At 31.4% G+C, this 16173-nt stretch overlaps 1 protein-coding gene across 1 annotated transcript in view; it reads left to right on the top strand.

Annotated features, from left to right (window-relative positions):
- Positions 1-16173, top strand: part of LOC126881231 (polypeptide N-acetylgalactosaminyltransferase 2) — a 94496-nt gene that overhangs the window by 52186 nt on the left and 26137 nt on the right. The window contains exon 4 of the mRNA XM_050645375.1: positions 7338-7505. Within this exon, the coding sequence (XP_050501332.1) occupies positions 7338-7505 (168 nt within the window). The remainder of the gene's footprint in view (positions 1-7337; positions 7506-16173) is intronic.

The following is a 16173-nucleotide window of genomic DNA, read 5'->3' as shown; positions in this document are numbered from 1 at the left end:
AAGCTGAAATAACGGGAATTGATACATTTTATAACATAAACTTATTAAACACTTGTCAAAGTACTTAAACGTATCTATCAAATGAGCCCCCAAACATGTTGATAGCGTTAAAATTTATGCTCCAAAATTTTTTCAAAATTTATCTTTTAAAAATTTTTCCAAAAAATGTTATTGTTTTTTTTTTTAATAACTCCGCTTATGTTTACAATATCAGGTTCTAAAAACTGTTTGAAAGTTAATTCCAAGTACTATTTAAGCACGTTGAATCTAATCTTTTAAACCCCTTACTTTTTTAAAAATAAAAGATTAAATGACCCCGGTTGCATGGTTCCCACGGCAAAATTTAAGATTTAAACGTTTCTATCTGTTATTTTTTACCCTATAGAAATAGTAAAACAGGTAAAATATTTGGCACAGAAAAACTAAAATTTGATTATATATAATTTTTTACATAATGTATTGAGTATTTTTGGAGTTATTATCAAAAGAATATGAGAATTACAATAATTTTAAAAATTATGATTTTTTAAATTATATCTTTTTTTTTTTCAAAAATATGCATTCTAAACCGGTCAAAATTATCGAAAACATTAATTATACTTATATAAAGAAGTTCTTGTACGGATTACTATAAATTTTAATTTTTGTGGAAATTGCGTATGTTTTATTTCTCACTTTTTCCTAAAAAATTCGAAACGGTTCTTTTATTTTCATTATAACTTGCTTAATTTTGACGCTATTACCTTGTTCTGAAGCTCATTTGATAGGTATTCCGAAGTACTTTGACAAATGTTTAGCAGGAATATTTTATACATTGCATCGTTTTCCCGTTATTTAAGCTTACATACTCGCCGAAAAAAATACACATTCAATTGCCAATAACTCACTTTGAACTAACATTAGTTTAGTTCTTTATATGAGGAATGTATTCAATTTTTTATTATCTTCAATTTCAGTAATAATAACTTTTTTGTAAAAGCTTATAGTTTTTGATTTATACGTAGTGTGACCAACTCCAATTCAGTCGAATCCGGGACAAGGCTGAAAAAAATACCTGAAATCCGGGACATTTCAATGAAAGTCGGGCCATTTTTTTTTCAGAAGACGATAATTAAAATACAGAAATAAAAAAAGTCCACCGTTTTAGTTTTCATAGAACTATAATACCACGATATAAAATGCATGCGTTTTGGATGTGATATTAGTATTACACTCTAGAAATTGTCGACTTTTTTTTGTCCCACCAATTCAATTTGATGTGAATTCTTAGAAGAATAACGTATTCAAAATTTCAAAATAGAATTTTACCAAAACGTTGAAAATTCGGATGGCCCGGAAGCCTTGCCCGGGACTCCGGGACACGACTTCGTAATTCGGGCCATGTCCCGGATTTTTCGGGCTAGTTGGTCACACTATTTATACGTGAAAAACCGATTTAAAACATGCATTTTTTTACGAAAAAATAAAATCTGTGGTCTTTAATAACTCAAAAAGTATTGATTTATTTTAATAACTTTATATAACAAATTTTGCTTATAATTTGTTCCTCTATCGACTTATGGTATTATTTTTAATAAAATAATTTTCACCCCCGAGAAGGGGTGGCATCCACCCCCAGGGTAAAAGCGCAAGTTGGCAGCATGTCACCTTTGTTCCTTGAGGTATCCTCTAATTACTCACCAATTTTCATGAAAATCGATGGAGGTTCAACGAAATCGGAGGTGAAAACCTTCAGTGACTGCACTAAATGGTTTAATGCAGGTTTTACAATAAAACTGCATTTAAAATATCATAAAAATTATATATGTATGTAGATACCCCGAAGACGATAATAGATAAAATAAAGAATTAAATAGTAAGTAATTAAGTAAATACATGGGTAAGTGTTCTCTCTAATAGCCTGACGTTTTATATAAAGGTAGGAGATCCCAAGCGGGGAATTTTGCAGTTACTCGAGCGCGTCAGATTATTATATGGGGAGAAACCTTGTACCCTGAAAATGCCATACCATTGTATGAGGTTGTCCTATTGGGCACTCTGATACAGTGATGGTGTTTTGATCACAGAGTGTCCTATCGATAAAAATCACAAGAAGAGTATAGTTTTTGTATGCAATTTTTGCATTTTCCGCAAATGAAGCCAGTTTCTATAAGGCTGTTAAATATTTTTATGATTCTCGTGAGGTCAATAAAATTTATTAGGTACTTCCATTGACTATGAAATTTTCATTGTTAGAGCCTAATATTCAAAAATAAACGTTAAAAATCGCGTTACAAACGATCGAAAACGGTTAAAACTTCTTCTTATCGATTGTACGATTCATCCAGTATACATATCAAGTACGACTTGTGAAAGTATACAACTTCAGCTACAAATTGGCTGCAAAAATGGCAAAAATCGTGCAATGTTTAATAAAAACTGATTTATTTGCGGCAAGATGCTAAAATTGCAGTCAAGCGTTATTTCTAAGAGAACTTAAAGAAAAATTCTACACATAAAGTGCTAATGGTAGGGGAGCAAAGTATGCTAAATTTTCAGTTACTCCAGCGTTATGGGAACCTATTGGGTTGTGATTATTAGGTCCTAAAACCAAAAAAAGTTCAGTAAATTTTTTTCATTTTAGTGGAGACTTTTCACTTTTTAATTAAATTTTCCATTTCAACAATCGTTTTTTTCGATTATAGCGCCATTTATCCATAACTCGAAAAAATGTCTCGAATAAAAGTTGCTTATTTTTACGTGAAGAATCCAAATAATAAAAATTTGGGGTCCCATTTAATATTTTAAAGTAACCCCCCACTCCACCTTCGTGGGATGTCGTGTTTGGTACCATTCGATAGATTTTTCAAAAACATTTTGAAAGTGTATTTTGCAGTTTTTCAATCTGATGTTCATTTTGCGAAATATCGCGGGGTTTGTATTTAAAATTTTAAATTTACCCCCCACCCCTCTCCGTGGTGGGTCATGTTTAGTACCATTCGATAGACTTTTATACCGATAGAAAACCACCCCCGGGGCAAAAGCACATATCGGCACAATATCACTTTTTTTCTTTGACTTATTAGCTATGTGTATGCCAAATTTTATGACAATCCAAGCGGTTCTTTAAAATTTAGAGGTTTTGCAATATTTTACCGTTAAAGAACGTAGGTACTATTAAAATTGCCTCAGACAGCGTTCAATTACTTTAAAGATGCTAATGTTTTAAAACTAATTACCCTCACTACAGTTTGATATATTATACATTATAATTAATTAATTAATAAAACATCATATTATTTCTGGTTTAAAATATACGCTAAATATTAAGTAAATATTTGCAGTGCTTAAAAGTAATCAACATTTTACCTTAGAAGTATATTAACTACCTACCTACATTTTCTTCCTAGCTTCCCATAAAATTGGATTGTAATTACGTGAAAGATAAACATGCAGTAATTTAATCTACTTAACATGGGTTCATGTTTACAAAGACTGAAGTAAATTAGATCACGTTGTGAGACCCCTCCCGTAATAAAAATGTTTCTGATCCGGTTTCTTTGCGGCTTCCTGTCCAAAAATCTGAAAGATGCTGGGCGAAATTTTTGAGCAAAAATTGTTTATACAATTTGTCTTAAATAAATTCTAAAAAAACACCTTTGATGTTCCTTAAAATATTGTTTCAAATTTTTTGGGTTATTCTAAACAAAAAAGGTCTGGTATCACTTTTCTGAAAAGTTGATAGATTTCGGATTACAAGCGATTTAAATTCCGAAAAATCAAAAATAAGCATTTTTGAGGCTTGAAAACTCATGTAAATTATCATGGTTGCCAAGTGCCTAAATTGACGATTAAACATTCAATTTTAAGATTCTACAGACTAATTTAGTTTAATTTATATCGTTGGTTTTTAATTGTCAGTTATGCGCGTCAACTCGATATTTGCGCCTCGCTCTATATGATGCGTCTCTGTTGCACTTAACAATATTATACGTACATAATATGCAAAAATTCCCAACAAATATTGGTTATTTTTCATTAATACATATTAATAAATTATTATTAAATAAAAAAATTTAATAACAAAATAAATTATTTAAATACAGTAAAACCTCTGTTAACCGAAACCTTTTTAACCGAAACATCGTTTAACCGAAACGGATACAGTTTCAATAATTTCGTCAATAAAAGTAATTTTTTATCGCCAAACGGAAATAATTCGATGTTAATTGGTCAACATCGTCAACATTGCTTTTATACAACTAAAGAACGCAATTAAATATACAACACACTACGAAATCACCTCATAGTATTTTTTAATACCAACTTTGGCCAATAATACTATGTAATTTGATACAAGAAGAATACAAAAAACAATGTTATGTTTAACCGAAATTCTTGTTATCCGAAACGGCCTTCCCCCCAATTATTTCGGTTAGCGGAGGTTTTACTGTATTAGGTATATTAATAACAAATTACAAAATTTTGGTAAATAATTATCAAATATTTTTATGAATTTTTTTTGTATAATATGTGTAAGTGCGACATAGACACAGAGCATGCCTCGGCGGCTAAAAGTCGAGGGATAATTCGGATAAAAATCGAGCATAATTAACAATTAAAAAAGAACGGCCTAAGTTGAAATAAGCTTCGATTACTATTCAGAACCTTGAAACTGAATGTTTAAACTTCAATTTAGGTATTGGGCAACCTCAAAAATAATAAAAATCCACAAGGAAAAAGTTTTCCTGTAGTTGGCTGTATACCATGTAATACAAAAATTAGTAAAATCCTTTATAAAAGGTATATTTAAAATCCCTAAAAAGGGCTACATCACAATCACATAACTAGTTTTCGACTGGTTTACCAGTCATCATCAGTGTTTACGTGAAGTTTACATGCTAACCACCAAGATATAATTTACAAAAATATTAGGGTCAAAGCCCTGTGAAAGTAATCCGTTAAGGAAACATCGATTGAAAATACTGACTTAAGCGTGGATATTTGAAATATTTGATAATATGCCCCAGGAAACATCTGAGCTGTTATTCGACTTGTTCACATGGTGGAAGTGAACAAGTCGAATCACTGTTCAGATGTTACCTGGGGCATATTAGCAAATATTTCAAATAGTCCAGAAAGCCACTGCGCATCCGCTAGGAAAAATTTTCTAATTCGGATTTTTTGCACAGTCTTACTCAAAAAGGATTTCTTTTAACAAATTTGCATGTTGCCAGGACCAAAAGGTGGTCAAAAATTTTTTAAACGTTTTTTTTTTTTGTTTTTTTCCTAACATTATTTTTTTTGCATGGAAAAAGTTTTTTTTAGATTTTTTGGATCATTCTAAACAGAAAAGGTCTTTAGTGACTTTTCTCTAAAAATGATAGTTTTTGACATATCAGCGATTAAAAATTGAAAAATTGCGAAATCGGACATTTTTAACCTTTAAAAACTATGTGAAAACTGAAAATTTTAATGTTGCCAAGGTAGGTAAATATTCTTTAAACTTCGATTGATGAAATCCCGAAGAGTTTTTTGCAATACAATATTCAAAACTCCTTTGTTTTTTAATTGTTAATCAAGCGTGCGCGACACTATTTTCCACCGACAGTATGGTGCAAATTAAAGGAATAAATTCGTTATTACGTAAACAGGCGTCTTTAAGAAAAAATCACGAAACAGGTCGATTTTTATTTTTAAGTTATGATATTGTGGCACATATGGTATACTAGTGACGTCATCCATCTGGACGTGATGACGTAATCGATTTTTTTAAATGAGAATAGGGGTCGTGTGCTAGCTCATTTGAAAGGTTCTTCAATTCTCTATTCAGTAATATAAACATTTACATAATTATTTATACAGGGTGTCCAAAAAATGTTTATTAAATTAAATTATTTGACAAAAAAGAAGTAGAAGGACACCCTGTATAAATAATTATGTAAATGTTTAAATTACTGAATAGAGAATTGAAGAACCTTTCAAATGAGCTACCACACGACCCCTATTCTTATTTAAAAAAATCATCGATTACGTCATCACGCCCAGACGGATGACGTCACTAGTATACCATATATGCCTCAATATCATAACTTAAAAATAAAAATCGACCTGTTTCGGGATTTTTCCTTAAAGTCGCCCGTTTACGAAATAACGAATTTATTCCTTTCATTTGCACCATACTGTCGGTGGAAAATAGTGTCGCGCACGCTTGATTAGCAATTAAAAAACAAAGGAGTTTTGAATATTGTATTGCAAAAAACTCTTCGGGATTTCATCAATTGCAGTTTAAAGAATATCTACCTACCTTGGCAACATTCAAATTTTCAGTTTTTCACATAGTTTTTGAGGGTTAAAAATGGCCGATTTCGCAATTTTTCAATTTTTAATCGCTTATATGTCAAAAACTATCATTTTTAGAGAAAAGTTACTAAAGACCTTTTCTGTTTGGAATGATCCAAAAAACCTAAAAAAACTTTTTTCCATGCAAAAAAAATTATTTTTGGAAAAAAACAAAAAAAAACGTTTAAAAAATTTTTGACCACGTTTTGGTCCTGGCAACATGCAAATTTGTTAAAAGGAGTCCTTTTTGAATAAGACTGTGCAAAAAATCCGAATTAGAATATTTTTCCTAGCGGATGCGCAGTGGCTTTCTGGACTAAAACATTTACGCCTAAGTTAGTATTTTCAATCGACGTTTCCTTAACGGATTACTTTTACAGGGCTTTGGCCCTAATATTTTTGTAAATTATATCTTGGTGGTTAGCATGTAAACTTCACGTAAGCACTGATGATGACTGGTAAACCAGTGGAAAACTAGTTATGTGATTGTGATGTAGCCCTTTTTAGGGATTTTAAATATTATACCTTTTATAAAGGATTTTACTATTTTTTCAAAAATAATAATTTACGTATGAGTTTTTAAGCCTCAAAAATGCGTACACTTATTTTTCGGAGTGTAAATTGTTTGTATCAACTCAAAACTGTCAAGTCTTAAGAAAAATAAAAGACGATTTTTATTTAGTTTAGTATGACATAAAAAGCCCAAAAAAATGTTTTCCGAGCCAAAAAGGGTGTTTTTTGGCGTTTGTTTAAAAAAATTGTTTAAACAATTTCTATTCAAAAATTTTGCTTGGCACCCTTTAGGGTGTTTAAAGTGGACATTTTTGGACAGGAATACGCAAAGAAACCGAATCAGAAAATTTTTCACACATGAGTGGCCTCACAACCTGGACTAATAAGAGGCTTTACAAGCTTAATAGTTAGACCAGTAAAAAGGGTTTAACAAAATTGACCCCAAATATTTCAAAAGATCTGATTTGATTACAGCATTAATTAAAAATCTTGGTTTTTTTCAGGACCCCACTAGGGTTGTTTGTCCTGTGATAGATGTTATTAGTATGGATACTTTTCAGTATATTGGTGCATCTGCCGATTTACGAGGTGGGTTTGATTGGAATCTAGTCTTTAAATGGGAGTATCTAAGTTATGCTGACCGAGAATCTCGACAGAAAGATCCTACACAGGTAAATAAATGTTTATTGCATTTTTTACACATTTTACAAATATATTGAACATTTACATCTAAATTTAAAACTCTGAAATAAAGAAAATCAATTTTTATAGTCCGAACACAAAATCGCACGACATTATCGCTGTCCCTAAAGAAAACTGACGTAACTGCAAATTTTTTCAATAGGGCTTTTACGATATATTACAATATTTATATGAATTATAACAAGTACTTGAAGGAAATGAGAAGACCCATTCCTGTTTATTCTACTTCTAAAATATCCTGTGTAGATGATACAAAAACGACAGAACAGTAACTATGTGCTGAGCCACCACAGGGCAGTTGCGTCGTTATTGAAATACGCGCCATTTTAGACCTTGTTTCAGATGAACAATGATGTAACTGCAAATAGGGTTAAAAATTGGGGGATTAAATTAAGAGACCTAATGAAATCCGAACCAATAGGATTGAAAATAAAATCCATCGTTGTAAGAATAAACGCCATACTAAATAAACAAGGAAAAATTTTCCTGTAGCTGGCTGTATACCACTAATTACAAAAATTGAAGAAAAAATCTTCTGTGTTAAAGGTATATTAGTTTGAAAAGCCCAATAAAGGGCTACATTAAAATACAGAACGTTTTCGCTCTAAAGAGAGCATCATCAGTGTTCTAAGCCTAAAATAAGTATAACCATAATTAGTGAAGACAAGAGTAAATTTTTTTAAAGGATGACCAAGATAAAAAATTAGGTTATACTTACAAGCTCTACATGCTAAGCTACCAAAAATACATGGGTTAAAACCCTTAAAATGCCGACCAAAGGTCTTACATTGGCATATTATTTATTAAACCCTGGCGATGAGTGAAATTTAAAGGGTAGACCTCAAGGCACCATATGACTATACCACAAGCATGTAGGTGGTTGAGTTGATTTCTCTGTCTTCGCAAAGAGAAAGGTGAAAGCCAACTGATTACAGGTGACAGGTGTGAAAGCGTTTCGGACTAATGACAGTAGAGCCAGACCGTCGGCATACTGCAAAAACTGACCAAGTCAAAAATTACTGTTTTCGAGAAATTAAAGTTTAACTTGGAAGCTGTTTATAAAATCGGATATTAGCTATTTATGACTGCAATTTTGATATCCTGTGTATTAGAAACTTTAGTTTTTAACCACGATATTTAAACATTGTGGACTTTGAACAATTAAAAAAAATTGTATTTGGTCACTTTTTGTTGTCGAAAAAAATTAGAAATTTGACTTGGTCAATATAAGCAACACCGTATTAGGAAATTATATTTATTAACTACGGTCTGTACATAAAAAAAAATTAAAATCTAATCAGTTTCTGTGTCGTCGCTTTCAGAAGAAGCTGGTTACGGTATGAAAACTTTTTTTGACTACTGGAATCGCTTTATACCACTCATGGAACTCTTACGGAATAATTTTGTTTCTACGCAAGGGGGCTGTTTTTATTTTGCTCTGGTGTAGACAAAAGTCTTTTTTATAACATTGGAATGTTCTTAGGAATAACAGCTGCTCTGATCTTGCCACATACTCTAAAAGTAACGCATAACTTTTAATTTTAATCACGATAATTTGTTTTCATTTTAATCTTAGTCTCTGTTTTTTAAGAACATCTGTGCTTAAGATAGAAAAAGTCTGAAAACCGTAATTCTTCAACTCTGTAGCCACCGTCTTTTTGTTGCGTCTTGTAGAACGGGCTAGCTTGAAAATATTCAACAGATCGTTCATTGTAAAAATGGCAACATTTTTATTAACAGACTATATGGCACTGTGCATTGAGTTTACCTCCATGTACGAATGTCCTTTTTCCATAAAATTATGCTGCAAAATCTTAATGTGTGTGTTACAACAACATACAAATTAATGCGGCAATGAACGAATATAAAAATCTCTGATAAGTCAGAATATAAACTGATCTCTGTGATGCCTTTTGATCATGTGATTGCAGAGTTTTTATCCACTTGATCAATGCTATTCCAATTTCAGAGCTTCCACGTTGACCATTAATCTCTGTCCAATTATAACATTGCGCATTATTTGGAGGTGCCGCTTCATAGATTATAAAGTTGTAAACACACAATTTAAAAGAATAGTATAGTTGTGACACATCTGAGGGTGAAATTTGCAATATACTTTATAAATATTACTGTGAAAGTATAAAATATCGTACTCTTTTTAAAGTCTAAACAGTTCTGAATCATAAACTAACGATACGCAATAAACGGACAAGTGCAATTTGCTGACAGCCAAAAGTGACTAAGTTGACTTAGTTTTATATGTAACAAAAACTTGTCTTATGCACATAGTCATTATAGACGAGTTTTGTTTGACGGTTGTATTACGTTTAAACGACCTGGTCAATTTTTCTGGTAAAACTAACAACGGTTCTTAGTGACTTAGTCAAAGTTAACTCAAAACTGACAAAATTTGACTTGGTCAGTTGTTGCAGTATACCAACGCAGACAGTGTAACATGAAGTTGTGTGAACTGATATGTAGTTTGGTACACTAGCCAAAAATTTATAAAATTTATTTGTGGTAAAATTCAATAATCACACCACAAGTTCCTTTACATCAAACCACTTGGCTACGAAAGACGGTAATGGAACTCTACTCACTTCTACAAAAGATATTTTACACAGGTGGAAAGAATATTGTGGACAATTGACGATGGAGGAGAGCACCGACAGCCCATCACAACACAACAAGAAGACGAAGAAGATGACAGTTTTGAGACAGAACCTAACGTAGGTACTCAAAAGTGAAGTTAAAGCAGCAATTATGAGGCAAAAAAGTCATGAAGCTGCTGGTCGAGATAACATTCTTATTTGGATGAAATGATTTGGGTCCTAGATTAAGTTGGAGTGGATATAATATATCAAAGTCAAATAGTCTGGGAGACAGGTAAATGGTTTGAAGATTGGACAAAATCACTGTACAGAGAGGATCTAAATTATGGAATAAATTCATTTTCTCTAAAATGGACGACTTTAGAGAAAAATCCCGAAACAGGTCGATTTTTATTTTCAAATTACAATCTTTTGGCATATATTTCATACTAGTGACGTCATCCATCTGAGCGTGGTGACGTAATCGATGATTTTTTTTAATAAGAATAGGGGTCGTGTGGCACCTCATTTGAAAGGATGTTCAATTCTCCATACAGTAATATAAATATTAATATCTATTTTTATACAGGGTGGCCAAAATAATAATTTTTGAATTAAATTAATTGACGAAAAAAGAAGAATGTATGCAATTTGTTTAACTCAAAATACATTATATCGCCGTCACAAAATAGAAAAAAAATGTTTATTTGGCAAATAAACATTGCTTTTCGCTTAAATTAAATGTTCAAACTGCAAAGAGGTAGGTGGGAGGCTCTTTGTGATTTAATTTAAGCGAAAAGAAATGTTTATTTGTGAAATAAATATTTTTTCTATTTACTGACAGCCGTACAATGTATTTTGAGTTAAATAAATTACATACATTCTTCTTTTCGCGTCAATTAATTTAATTAAAAAAAAATTTTTTTGGTCACCCTGTATAAATAATGATATCGTTTATATTACTGAATAGAGAATTGAACACCCTTTCAAATGAGGTGCCACACGACCCCTATTCCCATTTAATAAAAATCATTGATTACGTCATCACGCTCAGATGGATGACGTCACTAGTATGAAATATATGCCAAACAATTGTAATTTAAAAATAAAAATGGACCTGTTTCAGGATTTTTCTCCAAAGTCGTCCATTTTAGAGAAAATTAATTTATTCCATAATTTAGATCCTCTCTGTACAGGGTGAGGCAGATAAAGGGCCTATTAGAAATATCTCGAGAACTAAAGGCAACAGACTCATGAAAATTGGCATGAAGGGGTTTTGAAGAGTGATCTATTTAATGAAAATATTTTCATCTATTTATTATCCGGTTATACCGGAAGTTGCTTATAACTTCATTTTTTTATGGGACACCCTGTATATTTTTACATTTTTGGATTCTACTCGAAGTCTTCTTTCTTAAAATATCAGGTTTTGTATTGTTATACAGGGTAGTTTAAAAGATAATTACGTTTTTTTATTAATTTCGTAGCAACTTTAACACCCTGTAGAATTGGAGTAGTTTAACATCAAAAACTTTATTTATGTTCAAATGATTTTTAATATAGTCTACTATTGTCAGAAATTATTAGAATAGCTAATTGTTGAATTTTAGTATACAGGGTTGGTCGAAACTCGGAATGAGTATTTTCTGAGTTTTCTTAAATAGAACACCCTGTATTTTAGTATTGTAATGAAATGATATTTATGTTACTTTTTTTATTTCTTAAGCATTCCCTATACCTAATTGCTTTAATTTGTGCTTAATTGTTAATCGCGCCAACAATCTTAACTACGTAAGTATTTTAATAGCTCAACCATTATTGGGAATTTTAACGATCAGTCTAGATTAATATGTATTTATTTCCGAAAAATTATTTGTGACTGAATATTTTCAAGGCCAACCTAATAAAATTTCACGTATTTTTTGTTGCAATTAATGTTTGGCTTGAATCACCAATAACTCACAAATTAAAGCAGTTAGGTATAAGGAATGTTTATAAAATAAAATAGTACCATAAAATATCATTTCATTAGAATACTAAAATACAGGGTGTGCCATTTAAGAAAACTCAGAAAATATTCAATCCGTGTTTTGACCAACCCTGTATACTAAAATTCAATATGTAGCTATATTAATAATGTTTAATAATAGTAGACTATATTAAAAATCATCTGAACGTAAATAGAGTTTTTGGTGTCAAAGTACTATAATTCTACAGGGTGTGAAAGTTGCTACGAAATTAATAAAAACACGTAATTATCTTTTAAACTACCCTGTATAATAACATAAAACCTCATATTTTAAGAAAGGAGACGTCGAGGAGAATGCAAAAATGTAAAAATATACAGGGTGTCCCATTTAAAAAAGCGAAGTTATAAGCAACTTCCGGTATAACCGGAAGTAGAAAATAGATGAAAATATTTTCATTAAATACAGGGTGGGGCATTAGTGTGACAAAGTCCAATTACTCGTTTGTCGTAAGAGATACGAGAAAAAGTTATTTAGGTAAAAGTTGGGGCACACATAGTACCATAATTTAAAAATATTTTCAAATATACAGGGTCGTCCGTATTGACAGGGTGACACAAACTTATGTTTTTATTAATGGAACACCCTGTATATTTTTACATTTTTGGATTCTCCTCGATGTTTCCTTTCTTAAAATATATAGTTTTGTAATATTATACGAGGTAGTTTAAAAGTTAATTACGTTTTTTTGTTAATTTCCTAGCAAAATCTACACCCTGTAGAATTTTAGTGATTTCACATCAATTTTTATTTTATGTTCAAACGATTTCTAATATAGTATACTATTGTTAAACATTAACAGTATAGCGAAATGTTTAATTTTATTATACAGGGTGGGTCGAAACTCGGAATGAGTATTTTCTGAGTTTTCTTAAATGGAACACCCTGTATTTAAGTATTGTAATGAAATGATATTTTATGGTACTTTTTTATTTCTTAAGCATTCCCTATACCTAAGTGCTTTAATTTGTAAGTTATTCGTGATTCTTTAAGCCAAATATTAATTGTAAGAAAAATTACGTGAAATTTTATTAGGTGGCTGTGAAAATATTTGATCAGAAATAATTTTTGGAAAAGAAAATACATCATAATCTAGTCTGATCCTTAATTTATTACTAATGGATGAAATATCCAAATAAATTCGTGGTTAAGTTTGTTGGTGCGCAAAATATTAATAAAAACATACAATATTCTACCTCGTCGGCTATGACACTAAATTTCTTTTAAAATTTGACATTATACTATTTTTACAGATCCAGTTGCTTTGTTACCATTACTAATATGTATTTTTCTTATGAGAAACTGACTAATAAGGTTTTCGTGCTAGTGGAATATAACAAAAATGTGCTACTAGCAATAAGAATTTTTCATTAGAAATTCCCTGAGAGACGACAACTAAGAAGAGAAACGTTTAAAAATATACTAGAACGGTTTCAACGGACTGATCACTTACATTATGATAAATCTGCTCGAATAAAAACTATTGCAAGTGAAGAAAACAGCAATTATATGTAATCCTTAGTGTCACGTGTCACTGAGGATCTGCATATTAGTATAATCGTTCTTAAAATCTAAGTATCTAGTCTGTTGAAACCGTTTTAGTATACTTTCAAAAGTTTCTCTTTTTGGTTGTCGTCTATCAGGGAACTGCTGATGATAAATTTTTATTGCTAGTAGCTAATTTTTGTTATACTCTCCTAGCACAAAGCCATTTTAATCCGTTCCTCATTCGAAAAATTAATATTAGTAATGGTATCAAATCAACTGAAACTATGTAAATAGTATAATGTCAAATATTTAAGCAAATTTTGTGTCATAGCCAACTAGGCAGAATTTTGTATGTTTGATTCATATTTTAAGCACCAACAACCTTAACTAAGAATGTATTTGGATATCTCATCCAATATTAATAAACTAAGGATCAGATTAGATTATTATGTATTTTTTTTTCGAAAAATTACTTTTGATTGGATATTTTCACGGCTACCTAATGAAATTTTACGTAATTTTTTGTTGCAATTAATGTTTGCTTAAAGAATGACGAATAACTTACAAATTAAAGCACTTAGGTATAGGGAATGCTTAAGAAATAAAAAAGTACCATAAAATATAATTTCACTACAATACTAAAATACAGGGTGTTCCATTTAAGAAAACTCAGAAAATACTCATTCCGAGTTTCGACCCACCCTGTAAACTAAAATTAAACATTTCGCTATACTATTAATGATTAACAGTAGTAGACTATATTAAAAATCGTTTGAACATAAAATAAAAATTTGATGTCAAATCACTAAAATTCTACAGGGTGTAGATTTTGCTACGAAATTAACAAAAGAACGTAATTAACTTTTAAACTACCTCGTATAATATTACAAAACCATATAGTTTAAGAAAGGAAACATCGAGGAGAATTCAAAACTGTAAAAATATACAGGGTGTTCCATTAAAAAAACATAAGTTTGTGTCACCCTGTCAATACGGACGACCCTGTATATTTGAAAATATTTTTAAATCATGGTACTATGTGTGCCCCAACCTTTACCTAAATAACTTTTTTTCGTATCTCTTACGACAAACGAGTAATTGGACTTTGTCACACTAATGCCCCACCCTGTAGATCACTCTTCAAAACCCCTTCATTCCAATTTTCATGATTCTGTTGCCTTTAGTTCTTGAGATATTTCTAATAGGCCCTTTATCTGCCTCACCCTATATATCCGCGTACATAAAAAGGGAGAGACAGACATGTCTTTTATTGATAGGGTTACCATATGTCCGGATTTGAAAGACATGTCCGGATTGGCGTCCGGATATGAGAAATGTCCTGATTTTTTCTTTACTAAAAAAAATGGAAAATGCTAGGCCTAGGCCCAGCGGTGGGAAATATCATCCTGCGCAGCACCTTAGGTCTAAAGTATGTTAAAACATAGGTGTATATGTATTTTAAACTGGCAGAGATTTTCGATGTTAGTTGCATATTGTAGCGAAATAGGTCTGGATCCCGCGTATGAAAAAAAAAGTTGATTAATAGCAAGCTGAAAATTTGTTAATAGCTTAAGGGTGTCTATTCGGATAAACTTTGATATATGGGAATACTGGAACAGGGGCAGTTTTAATTGTGGAACAGGTTGAAAATTTGGAACGGTCACACCACGAAAACGGTACATTTATTTTGTCCGACAAAACAGATTTAATCTCTCCAAACAGAGATTAAACTCTCATGCAAAAATCAGACTGCTATTTATCATCTGTCATAATTCCTGTCATTTGACATATTCTACATGTTCCACTCATTAAAACGCCCATTTGGTGATAAATATAGCAGTCTGATTTTTGCATGAGAGTTTAATCTCTGTTCGGACAGTTTAAGTCTGTTCTGTCGGACAAAATAAATGTGCCGTTTTCGTGGTGTGACCGTTCCAAATTTTCAACCTGTTCCACAATTAAAACTGCCCCTGTTCCAGTGTTCCCATATATCAAAGTTTATCTGACTAGACACCCTTAAGATATTACCAAATTTTCAGCTTGCTATTAATCAACTTTTTTTTCATACGCGGGATCCAGACCTAAAACAGCTGTACTTTTAATTGTGCCATATGCATTTCGAATATATTATGTACAATGTAGAGGTAGCAACACAGTCAAATTCACAGTCTGTCCTGATTTGGCCCTAATAAATTATGGTAACCCTATTTATTGATGCTTTTATACATAATTCTAGAGATCATAAAGCCCTTTTTACTTCCTGAAATTGCGGAGAATTGAGTTGGTTTCGTCCCTGGACGTGGTACTAGAGAACAAAGGTTAATCATACAAGAGATTATAGAAATATACAGAGAATTTAACATCGCAACATATCTGTGCTTCATAAATTATAGCAAAGCTTTTGACCTAGTCAGGAATTAATTTTTAACACGTCCTGTAATTTATATTTACCTACCAATAGTCCTGTCGCCAGTGGGGTACAACGGCCTCCTTAATTCAGATGGACTTACCCAAATTTTCTTTATGTATTT

The sequence above is a fragment of the Diabrotica virgifera genome, chromosome 3, assembly GCF_917563875.1.
Source record: "Diabrotica virgifera virgifera chromosome 3, PGI_DIABVI_V3a".
NCBI classification, from domain to species: Eukaryota; Metazoa; Arthropoda; class Insecta; order Coleoptera; family Chrysomelidae; genus Diabrotica; species Diabrotica virgifera.
This window is presented reverse-complemented; position numbering and strand designations above follow the sequence as displayed.